This window comes from Juglans regia, chromosome 13 (genome assembly GCF_001411555.2).
Source record: "Juglans regia cultivar Chandler chromosome 13, Walnut 2.0, whole genome shotgun sequence".
Lineage (NCBI taxonomy): Eukaryota > Viridiplantae > Streptophyta > Magnoliopsida > Fagales > Juglandaceae > Juglans > Juglans regia.
Window position 1 is genome coordinate 34,685,294 of NC_049913.1, and position 17,755 is coordinate 34,703,048.

Sequence of the window (17,755 nt, forward strand, 5' to 3'; positions counted from 1 at the left end):
AACATGTTAAAATAATGTAAAGAAAAAATGAAGAAAAAAATAAAAAGTGAAATTTGTTCACTACCCATAGATTTTACGTATCTCATTAAACTACGCAGCGGCCAGCGCATAAAGATTTCGTATTTAATGTTAAACACGGCACTCCTATTTTCTTATATTGTTTTGAATATTGTCCTCTTTTTATGGTTAAAATCTAAAAGCTGGCTGGTAAGTTCACAATTTCTTCCGTGTTAATCTTGGATTTATCCAATAACCTTTGTCTGGTTATACATTAGTCGAGTTTAGGGTCAAAGTTTCGGGCTTGTGTTCACCCACATTATGTACGATAGGTGGTGATCAGATTTTGATAATGAACAGATTAGATGACTCCTACGTACAGCCAAGGCTTAGATGATTTCGAACCACATTAAAGACGTACAAAGTGACATAAATAAACCTGAATTACGACATAATGTGCATATCCAAAACCAAATTTCCTCGTAAGCTTATTAGATTTCTATGAAGAATGGTCAAACCGTGCCTGCCTTTCACAACAATTTTTTCAATACGTGTTTGTAAATATGTCTATATATATGTAGGGAGAGAGCCGACCTTTGCTTACAAGTTATAAACATCAAACTTCCCTCGTTTCCTTCCCATTTGCAGCAGCATCACTCTCTTTGGTTATCCAATATGGAGTCTCCTAGCATTTCCAAGTTCACAATTCCTCTCTCTTGCTTCTTTACGCTTTTACTGATTATTGCCACACTGAACCCTGTATTTGCTTCGAAAGTTTGCAACTTTCCAGCAATCTTTAACTTTGGCGACTCAAATTCCGATACTGGAGGATTGTCTGCTACCCTCAGAAGAGCCACACCGCCTAACGGGGAGACCTATTTTCACAGGCCTGCCGGAAGGTTCTCCGATGGCCGGCTCATAATTGATTTCATTGGTACGTACCTTGATTTTTAGCATAGCTTAGCTTATAATAGAGAAATGTTTTGGGACTTGAATTTGTGTCCCGAATATTTATTTATTTATTTATTTATTTAGTGATTAAGTAAGTATTTTTTAATAGTGTTGTGAATTTTTTATTTTTTTAAAAAATATTTATGATGATTAAAAAAATACATGAAATAAAAGAAATAAAAAATAAAAAAACAACTTTTGCCTTTTCAGTAGATTTTCAGACTATATAATCTCTCGGGAGATATAGCACTACTCCTTATAATATTATATACTAACTATTAAGGAATTAATCAGATTCTTATAGCCACTGTTGTAGCCTACGCAACTTCAATGTAAATGGTAGAATGAATAGAATTTTGTTTTGTAAAATGTTAGAGAAAGAGACCCAGTATATTGCCTGAATTTGTAGTACTAATAAGCCCCATGAAGATCAATGGACACACTCAAACACGATAGAACAGACACGTAGCCAACGTAGAATCATGGGTTCTCCCGCATAAAAACTTTCCAGAGCATGCACCTCCGGTCCTCCTCAAAAGTAGGCTATGTAGCCCTTCTGCAATTAAAACCAGTACTACTTTTCATTATTTTAATGGATGGAAGGGGATGAGACTTGATAATTTTTTAAAATTTATGAATAATAGTGAAATAATTTAAGTTAAAATATTTTATATTTTGGAAGATGTGAGTAAAAAAATTGAATACAAATTATAAAATTAAAATTTTATTTTTATTTTTAAATTTAAAAAAGTTGTATTATTTTTTTTGTAAATCTTGAAAAGTTATAATGATTAAATGAAAAAGTTGAAGATTTTAAAATTGAAAACTATTTGTATTTGAGTAATATTTAGAAAAGAAATTTTGAAAAATTTTGAGATGAGATAAATTTCCCAAACAAATTAAAGACTTGTTTAGAAATAGATCTCATCCCAAAATTTTAATCTAATCTCATCTCGTCTCATTCCATCTCATTACCAAACATAATTCAAATAAAAAAATTTCAAATTAATCATTACAATTTTTTTCAAATTAATCATCATCCAAAACTTTCAAACAAAAAATAAAAAATAATTTAACTTTTTCAAATTTCTAAACAAAAATAATATTATAAAACTATATTCTAACTATATTTTAACTTTATAATACTTTTTATTCAATTTTTTCTCTCATTTTCCAAAATCTAAAAAATACTTAACTCAAACTATCTTATTATTATTCACAAACTATCTTCCTACTATTCAAAAACTTCAAATATCATATCATTCCTCAAACGAGCCCCGAATCTACACAGAGAGTGCAATGTAATGTCTCATGAGAAGGAGGGGGCCTGTATTTATTGGACAATGATTGATCCCATCAGCTGTTCATACACGTGGACCTCACATGAGACCCAATGGAAGTAGGGCACATTGGAGTTTTGACTGAGTACTGTTCCAAGGCACAAATCTTGCACCAAACTTCCAAGTCCAACAGTAGTAGTATGGACACAGTGCTGAGTACTAGATTAAGTTAATTCCCATTATCTTACATGACATGAATTCTCAATCGTTTGATTTAATCTCATGGTTACAGCAATGGGTGTTGGTCTTCCATATCTGAGTGCATACCTTGATTCCTTGGGAACTAACTTCACACACGGTGCAAACTTTGCCACGGCTGGATCCACAATCAGACTACCATCCAGAATTATACCTGCAGCAGGTGGATTTAGTCCCTTCTACCTCAATATCCAATACTCACAATTTGAGCAGTTCAAAGAAAGATCACAGTTTATAAGACGACAAGGTAAAATGGGTACCCCACTACTTGTTTTGTTCCTTAATCTAATTGGTTTTTTGAGAGTGCTTATAAAACATCTGTATCATATCATCAACAACTACCTTTATGCTGCTTTCTCTTGTTGTAGGAGGAATATATGCACATTTGATGCCCAAGAAGGATTATTTTCCTAAAGCTTTATACACATTTGATATCGGTCATAATGATCTTGGTGAGGGATTCTTTGGTAACATGACTGTAGAGCAAGTCAATGCTTCTATCCCCGATATTCTTGACAAATTCTCTCTTAATGTTAAGGTAAATTAAGACTATAATGAATGGTTTTATTGTATCCGCCACACTTAAAATGTTTCGCGTCAATAATTGTGATTAAGGATGACAAAATTTAAGATAAAAATAACAGGTGATCCAGTTTTGTTTTTTGTTGATGCTAATCAAGTGAAACTAATGATACTGGTGCAGAATATATATAACTTGGGAGCTAGATCATTTTGGATCCACAATACTGGACCAATTGGTTGCCTTCCCTATATTTTGGTCAATTTTCCATCAGCTCAAAGGGACAGCCATGGATGTGCAAAGCCTTATAATGATGTAGCTCAGTCTTTCAATCACAAGTTGAAGAAGGCCATTGTTCAACTCAGGATCGAACTTCCTACAGCTGCAATCACATATGTAGATGTCTACTCTGTCAAGTACTCTCTTTATAGTGAACCACATAAATATGGTAAGCCTTATTATATTGCAAAAAATTTATTTCTTTATGTCATTTCTGACTTCCCAAATTAAAATCTTGCTTTGGATATAATAAGGAGGGTCGTTTCTGTTCTCAATGTGTATTATGTTTATGATCATATTTCATGTTTCGGTTGAGAAATGTGCAGGATTTGAGCTTCCACTTGTTGCCTGTTGTGGGTATGGAGGAAAGTACAACTACAGCAGTAGTGTTGAGTGTGGAGGAACAGTGACTGTGAATGGAAGCAAAATATTTGTTGGTTCATGTGAGCGCCCCTCGGTCAGAGTAAACTGGGATGGAATTCACTATACTGAGGCTGCCAACAAGTTTGTCTTTTCTCAGATTTCCACTGGAGCATTTTCAGATCCACCTGTACCCTTGAAAATGGCATGTCACCAAGTTTAAATTTATATATATATATATATATATGTATTTGTATATGTAAATAAAAGGAGAAATAATTGTATAAGTCTCAAATAAATAAATTTGTGCAAGTATTTGGAAAAAAGTAGACTCATATTTAAAAAATATAAAAAAAATTAATATTTTTGATGAGATCTACATTTTTACAAAAAAATTATGCCAAATTTATTTATTTAGAATTTAGACATGATATTACTCGAGTAAAAATAAGCCTGCAAGGATATTTCATGGTTGGCCACACTATTTAATAAAACGACTATGTTTATTATGCGGTTTTTGTTATGCACAAGGGTGTTTCAATTTTCCTCTCCCTCTCCCTATCCATTTCGTAACCCTTAGCCCGACCTCCCTCTCCCTCTCCCTCTCCCTCTCTGTTATGATATGGAATGTTAAACGATTTAAACAAATTAGTATCTAACAATCCTAAAACTTTTGGATCAACGATCTTTCTAGAGCACCTCCGGTCCTCCTCAGAAGTATGCTATGTAGCCCTTCTACAATTAAAACCAGTACTGCTTTTCATTATTTTAATGGATGGAAGGGGATGAGACTAGACGATAATTTTTTAAAATTTGTGAATAATAGTGAAATAGTTTAAGTTAAAATATTTTATATTTTGGAAGATGTGAGCAAAAAAATTGAATAAAAATTATAAAATTAAAATATTATTTTTATTTTTAAATTTGAAAAAGTTGTATTATTTTTTTTATAAATCTTGAAAATGTATAATGATTAAATGAAAAAGTTGAAGATTTTAAAATTGAAAACTATTTGTATTTTGAGTAATATTTAGAAAAGAAATTTTGAAAAATTTTGAGATGAGATAAATTTCCCAAACAAATTAAGAACTTGTTTGGAAATAGATCTCATCCCAAAATTCTATTCTAATCTCATCTCGTCTCATTCCATCTCCTTACCAAACATAATTCAAATACAGAAATTCCAAACTAATCATTACAATTTTTTCAAATTAATCATCCTCCCAAACTTTCAAACAAAAAATAAAAAATAATTTAATTTTTTCAAATTTCTAAAAAAAAAAATATATATTATAAAACTATATTCTAACTATATTTTAACTTTATAATATTTTTTATTCAATTTTTTCTCTAATTTTCCAAAATCTAAAAAATACTCAACTCAAACTATCTTATTACTATTCACAAACTATCTTTTTACTATTCAAAAACTTCAAATTTCATATCATTCCTCAAACGAGCCCTGAATCTACACGGAGAGTGCAATGTCATGTCTCATGAGAAGGAGGGGGCCTGTATTTATTGGACATTGATTGATCCCATCAGCTGTTCATACACGTGGACCTCACTAGGGCTGAGCACCGACCGATTCGGAGTCGGAGGGCCCAGACTCCGACTCCGACTCCGACTTCGACTTTGTCGGAGGTCGAATCCGACCTCCGACTCCGACTCCGCGATGTACATTATCCGATCCGGATCCGACTCCGACTTGTCGGAGCGGAGTCGGAGCGGAGTCGGATTACCAAGAGGAGCTGCGGCCTGCGTGAGAGGAGGGGCTCTGCGAGAACGCCGCGCGAGGGAGAAGCTACGTGAGAGGAGGGCTGCGCCTCGCCGCCTACTCGTCGCGCGAGAGAGGGGTTTCGCGAGAGAGGGTTTGCGCGAGAGAGGGGCTCTGCCGCTGCGAGAGGGTTGCGCGAGGGACGGGCTTCGCGAGAGGGAGGAGTTGTGCGAGAGAACTGTGCCGGCTGCGGCGCTGCGCGGGAGAGAGGGCGACTGGCGAGAGAGGGCTGCGGCGCTGCGCGAGAGAGAGGGAGCGAGGGATGGGCTTCGCGAGAGGGAGGAGTTGTGCGAGAGAGGGACCAGAGGGTTGTGAAAGACTAAGAGAGCTGCGCCGGCTGCGGCGCTGCGCGAGAGAGAGGGCGACTGGCGACTGGCGTCGGGCGAGAGAGGGATGCGGCGCTGCGTGAGAGAGAGGGCACGGGTTTGAACTTGAAGAAGGGATAAGCTGGGCTGTACTGCAGACCTAAATGAGTATCCAACGGCGCCGTTTTTGCTATAACGAATAGTTACTATAGTAATATACTAATATACATTATATACTAATTAATATGAATCTATTTTATATTTTATATATATATATATGAAGATTCATAAAAAAATATATGATATATATTATTATATATGAATATTAAAAAAAAGACACCGACATTGTATACGAAATATTATTAATACACTAATATACTTTATATATATATTAATATATATAAATATATGTAATACACTAATAGTATTAGTATATTAGTATTAGTATTAATATTAGTTATACTAGTAGTGATATTAGTTATACTAATAGTTATATTAGTATTAGACTATTAGTTATTATTAATACTATATATTATACTAATAGTGATATTAATACTATATAATATATATAGTTATAGATATAGTCATTTAGTATAACTATATTAGTATAAGTTATAGTGATTTAGTATAGTTATGATACTACAAGTTATAACTATAGTCTATATTAGTATTAGAATTAGTTGTAATGATTAGAATAACTATATATTAGTATTTGCTATAATGATTTTAATTTAGTATAACTATATAATAGTATTAGTATATTAGTATTATACTGACTATATATATATTTTTTAATATAGTCAGTATTATACTGACTATATTACTGATTGTATTAGTATACTTAATGTCTAATACTAGTATATCACTATAGTTAATAACTTAATAGTATCATATAGTAATATAGTATTAGTAATTGATACTACAGTAATTTATATAGTCATTTATATATAGGCTTAAAGTGGTTTACTAATTTATATATAGTAATTAATACTATTAGACTATTAGTAATTTATATGAATAATACTTTAGTTATTATACATTAGTATTATATGTTATTATAAATTTATAGATTAGTGTTTATACATTAGTATTACAATATTACATGTCGATGTTATTATTCATCTTAGTGTTTATAGTATATTATATATACATTAGTTATTAGTATTATATGCTATTATATTTATACATTAGTAATTTAGTGTTACATGGTAGTAATATTGTAAATTTGTAATAGTATGATATTTACATATACTAAACTATTATTAGTCAATTTAGTCTATATATTATAGTATAAATATATTATTTAACTAGTATATTATTGAGTTTAACTAACTATATAAGATATAGTTGTATAAAATTTAAATAATTAATATATAGAAAAACACATATTTTATAAAATATGTATAAAATCGGAGACGGAGGCGGAGGCGGAGTCGGAGGGAGACGTCGGAGGCGGATTCGGAGGCGGAGGCGGAGGCGGAGGATCGGAGTCGGATCGGAGCGGAGTCGGAGTCGGATCATCAATGGATCCGACTCCGACTCCGACTCCGACTGTCAAGAAGAAAAAACCTCCGACTCCGACTCCGACAAGTCGGAGCCGGAGCGGAGTCGGAGCGGAGCCGGAGCGGAGCCGGATTCGGAGTCGGATTGTCGGATTTTTGCTCAGCCCTAGACCTCACATGAGACCCAGTGGAAGTAGGGCACATTGGAGTTTTGACTGAGTACTGTTCCAAGGCACAAATCTTGCACCAAACTTCCAAGTCCAACAGTAGTAGTATGGACACAGTGCTGAGTACTAGATTAAGTTAATTCTCATTATCTTGCATGACATGAATTCTCAATTGTTTGATTTAATCTCATGGTTACAACAATGGGTGTTGGTCTTCCATATCTGAGTGCATACCTTGATTCCTTGGGAACTAACTTCACACACGGTGTAAACTTTGCCACGGCTACATCCACAATCAGATTACCATCCAGAATTATACCTACAGCAGGTGGATTTAGTCCCTACTACCTTGATATCCAATACTCACAATTTGAGCAGTTCAAAGAAAGATCACAGTTTATAAGACGACAAGGTAAAATGGGTACCCCACTACTTGTTTTGTTCCTTAATCTAATTGGTTTTTTGAGAGTGCTTATAAAACATCTGTATCATATCATCAACAACTACCTTTATGCTACTTTCTCTTGTTGTAGGAGGAATATATGCACATTTGATGCCCAAGAAGGATTATTTTCCTAAAGCTTTATACACATTTGATATCGGTCATAATGATCTTGGTGAGGGATTCTTTGGTAACATGACTGTAGAGCAAGTCAATGCTTCTATCCCCGATATTCTTGACAAGTTCTCTCTTAATGTTAAGGTAAATTAAGACTATAATGGATGGTTTTATTGTATCCGCCACACTTAAAATGTTTCACATCAATAACTGTGATTAAGGATGACAAAATTTAAGATAAAAATAACAGGTAATCCAGTTTTGTTTTTTGTTGATGCTAATCAAGTAAAACTAATGATATTGGTACAGAATATATATAAGTTGGGAGCTAGATCATTTTGGATCCACAATACTGGACCAATTGGTTGCCTTCCCTATATTTTGGTCAATTTTCCATCAGCTCAAAGGGACAGCCATGGATGTGCAAAGCCTTATAATGATGTAGCTCAATCTTTCAATCACAAGTTGAAGAAGGCCATTGTTCAACTCAGGATCGATCTTCCTACAGCTGCAATCACATATGTAGATGTCTACTCTGTGAAGTACTCTCTTTATAGTGAACCACATAAATATGGTAAGCCTTATTATATTGCAAAAAATTTATTTCTTTATGTCATTTCTGACTTCCCAAATTAAAATCTTGCTTTGGATATAATAAGAAGGGTCGTCTATGTTCTCAATGTGTATTATGTTTATGATCATATTTCATGTTTCGGTTGAGAAATGTGCAGGATTTGAGCTTCCACTTGTTGCCTGTTGTGGGTATGGAGGAAAGTACAACTACAGTAGTAGTGTTGAGTGTGGAGGAACAGTGACTGTGAATGAATGGAAGCGAAATATTTGTTGGTTCATGTGAGCGCCCCTCGGTCAGAGTAAACTGGGATGGAATTCACTATACTGAGGCTGCCAACAAGTTTGTCTTTTCTCAAATTTCAACTGGAGCATTTTCAAATCCACCTGTACCCTTGAAAATGGCTTGTCACCAAGTTTAAATATATATATATATATATATATATATGTATTTGTATATGTAAATAAAAGGAGAAATAATTGTATAAGTCTCAAATAAATAAATTTGTGCAAGTATTTGTAAAAAAGTAGACCCATCTTTAAAAAAATATAAAAAAAATAATATTTTTGATGAGATCTACATTTTTACAAAAAAAAATTATGCGAAATTTATTTATATAGAATTTATACGTGATATTACTTGTGTAAAAATAAGCCTGCAGGGATATTTCATGGTTGGCCACATTATTTAATAAAACGACTATGTTTATAATGCGGTTTTCTCCCTCTCCATCTCCCTGTCCATTTCGTAACCCTTAGCCCGACCTCCCTCTCCATCTCCCTCTCCCTCTCTGTTATGATATGGAATGTTAAAAGATTTAAACAAATTAGTATCTAACAATTCTAAAGCTTTTGGATCAAGGATCTTTTTAACACTCTCCCTCTCCATTTTGTGCTCAAACTGGGATTAATGGAAAACAGATTTCATATGTTCCAGTTTTCGGCTTTCGAAAACGAACTCAACACTCCTTGACCGCAAATCAATACCGTTCATTTGGATGTTCTTGCTAAATCGGTTTCAACTGATCAAGGTGCTAAAATTTCTCCTTTTCCCATTGAAAATGCAAAACATGATCCTTGTCCCTTTTCTAACCCCTTTTTCTAACTCCTATATATTATTGGTCTTCGATCCCATCCAAAGTCCTTGTCTTTCTGCCACGACAAGCACTGGGTTCTAACATGGGTTTGGTTTTCTTTGGGGAGAAATGCTTTTCGGTGGAAGGCCACTTTTTCTTGCTCTTCTTTCTAATTTGTTTCTAACGTGGGTTTCCAGTTCTTCTACATGGTGGTAAATGTCTTACCGTATTCAATTACTCAAAGGTTACAAATATGCTGTAAATTCAAAAACTTAAGGAATTAGAAGCAATCTCTCTCTCGAACGGATGTTTCTTACAGGTTTCAACCTCTCTATCTCTCTGAATTTTAATTTGGTTTGCACAAATTGAATATATATTTGTTTGTTTTAATTAGGGTTTTTTTCTGTAATCGCGTAAGTTTCTCATAATGTTGATATGCGGAAGTAGAATTAGCGGTGAATGAATTAAATTTTCAATCTTTGCAATTGAAAAGTACTTTTGGATTGACTTTGTTTGATAATCATTGTTGCTGATGGAAGCAACATCATGGATAGTCAACTTATTATATTTTGTTTCCTTTTTTATTTTCTGTTGCTGTTGTTGTTATTATTATGATGATGATGATGACGATGAAGACACAAATTTGATGTTTGTTTCTGTCAAAGTCAACAATTAACCATTTCCGTGACGTTTATGAAACCGACCCGATTTGATGGATTCTCATAAACTCGATCACTCACTATGATTCTCATCGTCCTTGATTATAAATTCTTCTACAAATCTCATTTTAAGAAGTAGGGTTTGGGTATCCTTATCTGCTACAAATAAACTTGTTTTATACTCGTAATTAGGATTTAAAACTTTAGTCTGATTTGCATATTGTAAAGGTTTATCATATAAAGGGTTGAGGTTACATCTCTCTTGTATGATTTATTGGGCAGAATTTGATTGTCAAGAGTGCCATGATTACCATGTATGAAATTAGTTACATTAGAAAGTTATTGTTTTCTCTTTCATTTTATTCATCGTTAGACATGTAATAATTAAGGGATTCGAGTGCACACTTTACTCAATTGGTCGATTATATCTGTAGTCAATCATGCCTAGGTGTTGCTCTTGCATATGACCCGTGTACTTGGGTTATGTCTATTTCTCATTAATAAAATCTTATTTGCTGATTAAAATAAGACAGAAGGGGCTGGAGTGAAAATGGCATATGTAATACTCTCCTCTGCAGGACAAATATAATAGATAGGAGTAATGTTAGATATAAGCCTCAAATAAATAAGCCACATACAAGTCCTTTGTAAAAAAATGGATCGCACTAATAAAAAATAGTTTTTTTTAATACTTTTTTAGGTGAAGTCCACTTTTTTACAAGGGCTTGTATGGACTTGTTTATTTGAGGCTTGTACAAATTATTTCTCAATAGAACATGACCAGGAAGTTTTCTGGTATTACAAGTATAGGACTGACCACAATACAAAATTAGAAATATTGCCTCTCCCGAGGACATAGTGCCTGTATTTGTAAAGTTGTCTCTGTGAAATCGTTGAAGTTTGATTAATAACCTTGATTTGAATGACTCGTGTGGTAATTTTCAAGCCAATGGGGACACGATGTTGATTTTCCAGTGGATTTGGTTGCTTTTGTCTCTGTCATGTTGTTGTGTGATGCAGAAATAGAAACGTGAAGATGATGGTTCTTTACATGGAAATGACACTGCAGTCTCTTTCATGCAGTTGTGGTTCTTGTGGGTATGAGCTAAACCTAAGCTCTGGTGATCGGAATACCTCAACCATCGACTCTAAATATGGGAAATCTATAAAGAAAGGGATCATATCTTTCTTTTACATTTATGAGAGCAGATTTACTCAGATGGATGAAATCCAATGCATACCTCACTTTTCTAAGCACTCTTTGGGTTTGATCTGCCGGAGAACCAAACTTCTTTGCCGCAAGTGTGGTAACCCAATTGGAATTGCTTACAATGACAGGTCATCGCACCCTATTGTATCAGATGGAAATGACTCTTCCTCAGGTAATGATGTATCAAGTGGAAGAAAATATGATGTTAAAATCCGTGCCTTACAGCCTTCATCTTCTGAAGTATCTGGCATTCCGTTTTGCTCGTGACATACTTGAGCAAGCTTGTTTTATAGATTCTTTTCCCTTAAAAGATATAACTGCAACAACCAAGCGAAGAATTTTCTTGGAAGCCTATTCTTCTAAAGGCGTCTTCCTGTGTTTGTTTGGTGTTTTCCCTTCTTATTTATATGGTTACTTGTGCATAAAATTTTCCAATCCGAATTATAAGGAAAGTGGTGTTTGAACTGAAGGGGGTTTGGTTGAGAAAATCTTGTAAAAGCTCTCCTAATTTAAAATGGGACAGTGATGTGATATTTTAAAGGAGTTACGTGATTGATGAGTTTGCTGGAGCATTAGCATTGGCCTTCTGGCTTTTCTTTGTGCACCTTGGGTGACAACAGTGGAGGAGCATACGGCTTCATCTTTAGGCTTTAGCCCTGAAACTGATTTACGAATCTAGTAGCTCCATTTGGATATAAGAAGTGTTTCATCTCATTGTATCATTATAATTTTTTGAAATTTTTACACAAAATATAATAAACAGTTTAATTTTTTTAAATCTCAAAATAATAATAGTATTAAAAAATAATATTTTAATAAGATTTGATTTAACTTTTAATTTTCATTTCAATTCATCTTATCTTAATTTACTGTCTAAATTTAGACACCTAAAAGGAAATACTTAACAAACTTATTCATGTGAATATGTTGGGATTGTAAATATATTTTTTTAAGAAAAATAGATTTGATGCATCTCATTAAACTATGCAGCGCTTAAATTTTATTTTTTTGAGATTTCGTATTTTATGTTTAACACGGCACTCTTCTCTTTTCTTATGGTTTCAATATGAGAAAAAGCTTGGAACCGGTCGGGTGTGTAGCACTTTTTATACCAACCACTAAGATCTGAACAAATATTAAACTTATGTGATGTATGATGTGTTCTAGTGTACTGAATCAATCATCTTTGATTTCTCTCCCATCTCCCCTCTTCTTTTTCCTCTCCTATTTTTTCCTTTCTTTCTCTCCAATGCCATCTATTTATTCATGGTGACGCAGATTTTGTTTCTTGAATTTACTAGTCTGATGATACTTTCTCTAGAAAGTTTACATGTTTGGTGCATGCTTTCCTGATTTGTGAATTAGAGGTGGGTTTTTTCTGTTCTACTAACATGAGTCCAATTCTTGCTTTTTTTGCCCAAGTTTGACAGAAAGCTATTTCTTTTTTCTTTTTTTATTTTTTCCTTCTTTTTATATGTTTGGTTTTATTTTCTACTTGTATTGTTTCCAAAATTCCTTTGACGCCAAGTTTTTTCTATAAACATGTTGTCCTATTTCTTTGCTCGCAGATCTCTCTATCCCATCAATTTCAACTTTAATAATGGCAGAGTCAAAGAGGTACATTTCTCAGGAAGAGCTTCGGAAACACGACCATGCAGGAGATCTGTGGATTTCAATCCAGGGCAAGATCTACGATGTTTCAGTTTGGCTTAAAGACTACCCAGGCGGTGAGCTTCCATTGCTCAGTCTCGCTGGCCAAGATGCCACGGACGCGTTCGTTGCGTATCATCCGGGCACTGCATGGCAGTATCTTCACAAGTTCTTTTTCGGGTATTACCTTCGTGACTACTATATTTCAAAGGCTTCTAAAGATTACAAGAAACTTGTCTCCAAATTCTCCAAGATGGGTCATTTGAAAAGATGATTTGAAAAGATGGGACACTGAGTGTTCTTTACGCTTTGCTCGATGGCAATATTGTTTGTTGCGAGTGTTACGGTATTTTGTGCTCTGATAGCACGTTGGTGCATCTGGTTTATTTGAGATCATTGAAAAAAAAAAAGGTTAAAATCTAAAAGCATCCTGGTAAGCTCACAATTTCTTCCCTGTTAATCTTGGACTTATCCAATAACCTTTGTCTGGTTATAAACTCGAGTTTAGGGTCAAAGTTTCCGGCTTGTGATCACCCACATTATGTACAATAGGTGGTGAGACTTTGATAATGACCAGGTTAGATGGTCAACTTTGGCCCCCCTACTAGATGTCTCCTACGTAGAGCCAAGGCTGAGATGGATTTCGAACCACATTAAAGGCGTAGAATGGTCAAGCCGTGCCTTTCACAGCAATTTTTTCAATACGCGTTTGTAAATGTCTATATTATATGTAGAGACTAGAGATAGAGAGAGAGCCGACCTTTCCATATAAGTTATAAGCATCAAACTTCCCTCGTTTCCTTCCCATTTGCGTTATCCAATATGGAGTCCCCTAGCATTCCTAAGTTCACAATTCCTCTCTTTTGCTTCTTTACGCTTTTACTGTGTGCTGCCACACTGAATCCTGTATTTGCTTCAAAAGTTTGCAACTTTCCAGCAGTCTTTAACTTTGGCGACTCAAATTCCGATACCGGAGGATTGTCTGCTACCCTCATAAGAGCCACTCCGCCTTATGGGGAGACCTATTTTCGTAGGCCTGCCGGAAGGTTCTCTGATGGCCGGCTCACGATTGATTTCATGGGTACGTACCTTGACTTTTAGTATAGCTCAGCTTATAATATTATATACTAACTATTAAGGAATTAACCAGATTCTCATAGCCATTGTTGTAGCCTACGCAACTTCAGTGTAATGGTAGAATGAATAGAATTTTGTTTTGTAAAATGTTGCAGAAAGAGAGTATATATTGCCTGAATTTGTAGTACAATAGGCCCATGAAGATTCATGGACACACTTAAACACGATAGAAGAGCCAAGTAGCCAACGTAGAATCATGGGTTCTCCTGCAGAAAAACTATCTAGAGCACCTCCTTAGAAGTAAGCTATGTAGCCATTCTGCAATTAAAACCTAAAACCAGTGCTTTTCATCATTTTAATGGATGGATGGGGATGAGATTATACTAGACGAGAATTTTGTAAACAGATCTGAAATTGTAAATAGTAGTAAAATAGTTTGAGTTAAAGTATTTTATTAGATTTTGGAAAATATGAGAGAAAATTTTCAAAAAAATTATAAAGTAAAAATATTGTAATAATATTATTTTTTTTTTAAATTTGTAAAAGTTGTATTTTTTATATATATATATTTTTTGTAAATCTTAGAAAGTTATAATGATTAGATAAAAAAGTTGAAATTTTAAAATTGAAAAATATTTATATTTGAATGATGTTTAGAAATGAAATTTTTAAAAACTTTGAGATGAGATAAATCTCACAAACAAATCGGTTTGGATTGAGAGATAAGTTGAGATCACTACTATGCATTACTATTCACAAATTTTACTATTATTTACAAATCATCTCAACTCATCACATGTCATCTCTCAATCTAAACAAAAACAAAACAGAGTGCAATGTCATGACTCATGAGAAGGGGGCCTGTCTGTATTTATTGGACATTGATTAATCCCATCAGTCGTTTGTACACGTGGACCTCACATTAGACCCAGTGGAAGTAGGGCACATTGGAGTTTTGACTGAGTACTGTCTAAACTTCCAAGTCCAATAGTAGTAGTATGGACATAATGCTAAGTACTAGATTAAGTTAATTCCCATTATCTTACATGATATGAATTCTCATGGTTACAGCAATGGGTGTTGGTCTTCCATATCTGAGTGCATACCTTGATTCCTTGGGAGCTAACTTCACACACGGTGCAAACTTTGCCACGTCTGCATCCACAATCAGACTACCATCCAGAATTATACCTGCGGGTGGATTTAGTCCCTTCTACCTCGATATCCAATACTCACAATTTGTGCAGTTCAAAGAAAGATCACAGATTATAAGACGACAAGGTAAAATGGGTACCCCACTACTTGCTTTGTTCCTTAATCTAATTGGTTTTTTGAGAGTGCTTATAAAACATCTGTATCATATCATCAACAACTACCTTTATGCTGCTTTCTCTTGTTGTAGGAGGAATATATGCACATTTGATGCCCAAGAATGATTATTTTCCTAAAGCTTTATACACATTTGATATCGGTCAGAATGATCTTGGTGAGGGATTCTTTGGTAACATGACTGTAGAGCAAGTCAATGCTTCTATTCCCGATATTCTTGACAAGTTCTCTCTTAATGTTAAGGTAAAAATTAGGACTATAATGGATGATTTTATTGTATCCGTCACACTTAAAATGTTTCACGTCAATCAATGTGATTAAAGATGACCAAATTTAAGATAAAAGAGTGATGCTACATACAGTCGTGAGTGCGCAAGCGCCATACATCACTTAGAAAAAGAGTAAGGTTCACTATTAAAAAATTAATTTTTTTTCATTGAAGTCTCATATTTATTTATTTTTTTCGATGCTACATATAGTCATGAGTGAACAAGCTCCGTACAATCACTTAGAAAAATAGTAGAGTTCACTATTAAAAAATTAATTTTTTTTCATTTGAGTCTCATATTTATTTATTTTTTTTTAAAGTGATTGCGCGATGCTTAAACACTCATGACTGCAACTATCAATACTCGTAATAGGCTGGCTAAGGCTAGCCTACTACTCTCAACGGAAAACACCCACTTCCTCATCCCAAAAAAAAGAAAGAAGAAAAGCAGGTAACCTAGTTTTGTTTTTTGTTGATGCTAATCAAGTGAAATTGATGATATTGATGCAGAATATATATAAGTTGGGAGCTAGATCATTTTGGATCCACAATACTGGACCAATTGGTTGCCTTCCCTATATTTTGGCCAATTTTCCATCAGCTCAAAGGGACAGCCATGGCTGTGCAAAGCCTTATAATGATGTAGCTCAGTCTTTCAATCACAAGTTGAAGGAGGCCATTGTTCAACTCAGGATCGATCTTCCTTCAGCTGCAATCACATATGTAGATGTCTACTCTGTCAAGTACTCTCTTTATAGGGAACCACAGAAATACGGTAAGCCTTATTATATTGCAAAAGAGTACTCTACATCTACAAACGAATTACACAAAAGTAATCTTACAAACTGATGTGTTTTTATCTGATCCGTTAGATCTATTTTACAATAAAAATAACTATATAATCTGACGAATCACATCAAGCTACATCAGTTTGTTGAATTGTTTTTGTATAATTCCTTTGTAGCCAGTGTATTTCCCTTTGCAAAAAGTTTATTTCTAACTTGCCAAATTAAAATTTTGCTTTGGATACAATAAGAAGGGTCGTTTCTGTTCTCAATGTGTATTATGTTTATGATCATATTTCATGTTTGGGTTGAGAAATGTGCAGGATTTGAGCTTCCACTTGTTGCCTGTTGTGGGTATGGAGGAAAGTACAACTACAGCAGTAGTGTTGGGTGTGGAGGAACAGTGACTATGAATGGAAGCGAAATATTTGTTGGTTCATGTGAGCGCCCCTCGGTCAGAGTAAATTGGGATGGAATTCACTATACTGAGGCTGCCAACAAGTTTGTCTTTTCCCAGATTTCAAGTGGAGCGTTTTCAGATCCACCTGTATCCTTGAAAATGGCATGTCACCAAGTTTAAATTCCTATGCAAATAAAAGGAGAAATGATTGTATAAGTTCCAAATAAATAAATTCATGCAAGGATTTATAAAAAAAAGTAGACCCATCTTAAAAAAGTGTAAAAAAAAAAATCATTTTTTTAGTGGGATCTACCATTTTATAAAGAGTTTATGCAAGATTTATCTATTTAAAATTTGTACTTAACATTACTCAAATAAAAATAAGCCTGCAGAGGTATTTCGTGGTAGGCCACATTATTTAATAAAATGACTGTTTATTATGATGTTTTTTGTTCTTAATGAGACGATTTGTTTCAATTTTCCTCTCCCTCTCCATTTCGTAACCGACCTCCCTCTCTATCTCTCTCTCTTTCTCTGTTATGATCTTGAAGGTTAAAGATTAAACAAATTAATATCCAATAGTCTTAGAGTTAATCAATGGTTGGATCTTTACCATTCTCCCTCTCCATTTTGTGCTCAAATTGGGATTAAAGGAAAACCAATTTCATGTTCCAGTTTTTGACTTTCAAAAATAATCTCAATAGTCCTTGACCACAAACAAGTACCGTCCATTTGGATGCTCTTGCTAATTAGGTTTGAGCTTGCTACTTATCATC

General features: G+C 34.3%; 3 protein-coding genes across 4 annotated transcripts; all 3 read left to right on the forward strand.

Annotated features, from left to right (window-relative positions):
* The first annotated feature begins 618 nt into the window (after positions 1–618).
* Positions 619–3,883, forward strand: LOC108988315 (esterase-like). The gene is made up of 5 exons (XM_018961545.2): positions 619–931; positions 2,521–2,733; positions 2,855–3,024; positions 3,190–3,454; positions 3,612–3,883. Exons 1-5 carry the CDS (start codon positions 673–675, stop codon positions 3,866–3,868), a joined length of 1,164 nt encoding a protein of 387 aa, XP_018817090.2. The 5' UTR covers positions 619–672; the 3' UTR covers positions 3,869–3,883.
* A 3,714-nt stretch (positions 3,884–7,597) lies between these two features.
* Positions 7,598–8,947, forward strand: LOC108988321 (esterase-like). Its single transcript, XM_018961552.2, is given in 5 exon segments — positions 7,598–7,808; positions 7,930–8,099; positions 8,265–8,529; positions 8,687–8,781; positions 8,783–8,947. Coding segments are annotated over 5 exon segments (906 nt in total).
* Positions 8,948–9,302: 355 nt separating this feature from the next.
* Positions 9,303–17,422, forward strand: LOC108988317 (esterase-like). Of its 2 annotated transcripts, XM_035684679.1 has the most exons (7): positions 9,303–9,920; positions 11,344–11,642; positions 13,039–14,201; positions 15,269–15,478; positions 15,600–15,769; positions 16,305–16,569; positions 16,903–17,422. In XM_035684679.1, exons 3-7 carry the CDS (start codon positions 13,943–13,945, stop codon positions 17,157–17,159), a joined length of 1,161 nt encoding a protein of 386 aa, XP_035540572.1. In that variant the 5' UTR covers positions 9,303–9,920; positions 11,344–11,642; positions 13,039–13,942; the 3' UTR covers positions 17,160–17,422. The 2 variants fall into 2 exon arrangements, with proteins under 2 accessions (XP_035540572.1, XP_018817091.1); XM_018961546.2 differs by lacking the exons at positions 9,303–9,920; positions 11,344–11,642 and adding an exon at positions 12,697–12,837.
* The last annotated feature ends 333 nt before the right edge of the window (positions 17,423–17,755 follow it).

Coding starts and splice junctions, on each gene's coding strand:
- LOC108988315 (XM_018961545.2), top strand. CDS start 673: ATGGAGTCTCCTAGCATTTCCAAGTTCACAATTCCTCTCTCTTGCTTC. Junction 2,734..2,854: donor ACAGTTTATAAGACGACAAG/GTAAAATGGGTA, acceptor CTCTTGTTGTAG/GAGGAATATATGCACATTTG. Junction 3,025..3,189: donor AATTCTCTCTTAATGTTAAG/GTAAATTAAGAC, acceptor ATACTGGTGCAG/AATATATATAACTTGGGAGC.
- LOC108988317 (XM_035684679.1), top strand. CDS start 13,943: ATGGAGTCCCCTAGCATTCCTAAGTTCACAATTCCTCTCTTTTGCTTC. Junction 15,479..15,599: donor ACAGATTATAAGACGACAAG/GTAAAATGGGTA, acceptor CTCTTGTTGTAG/GAGGAATATATGCACATTTG. Junction 16,570..16,902: donor TAGGGAACCACAGAAATACG/GTAAGCCTTATT, acceptor AGAAATGTGCAG/GATTTGAGCTTCCACTTGTT.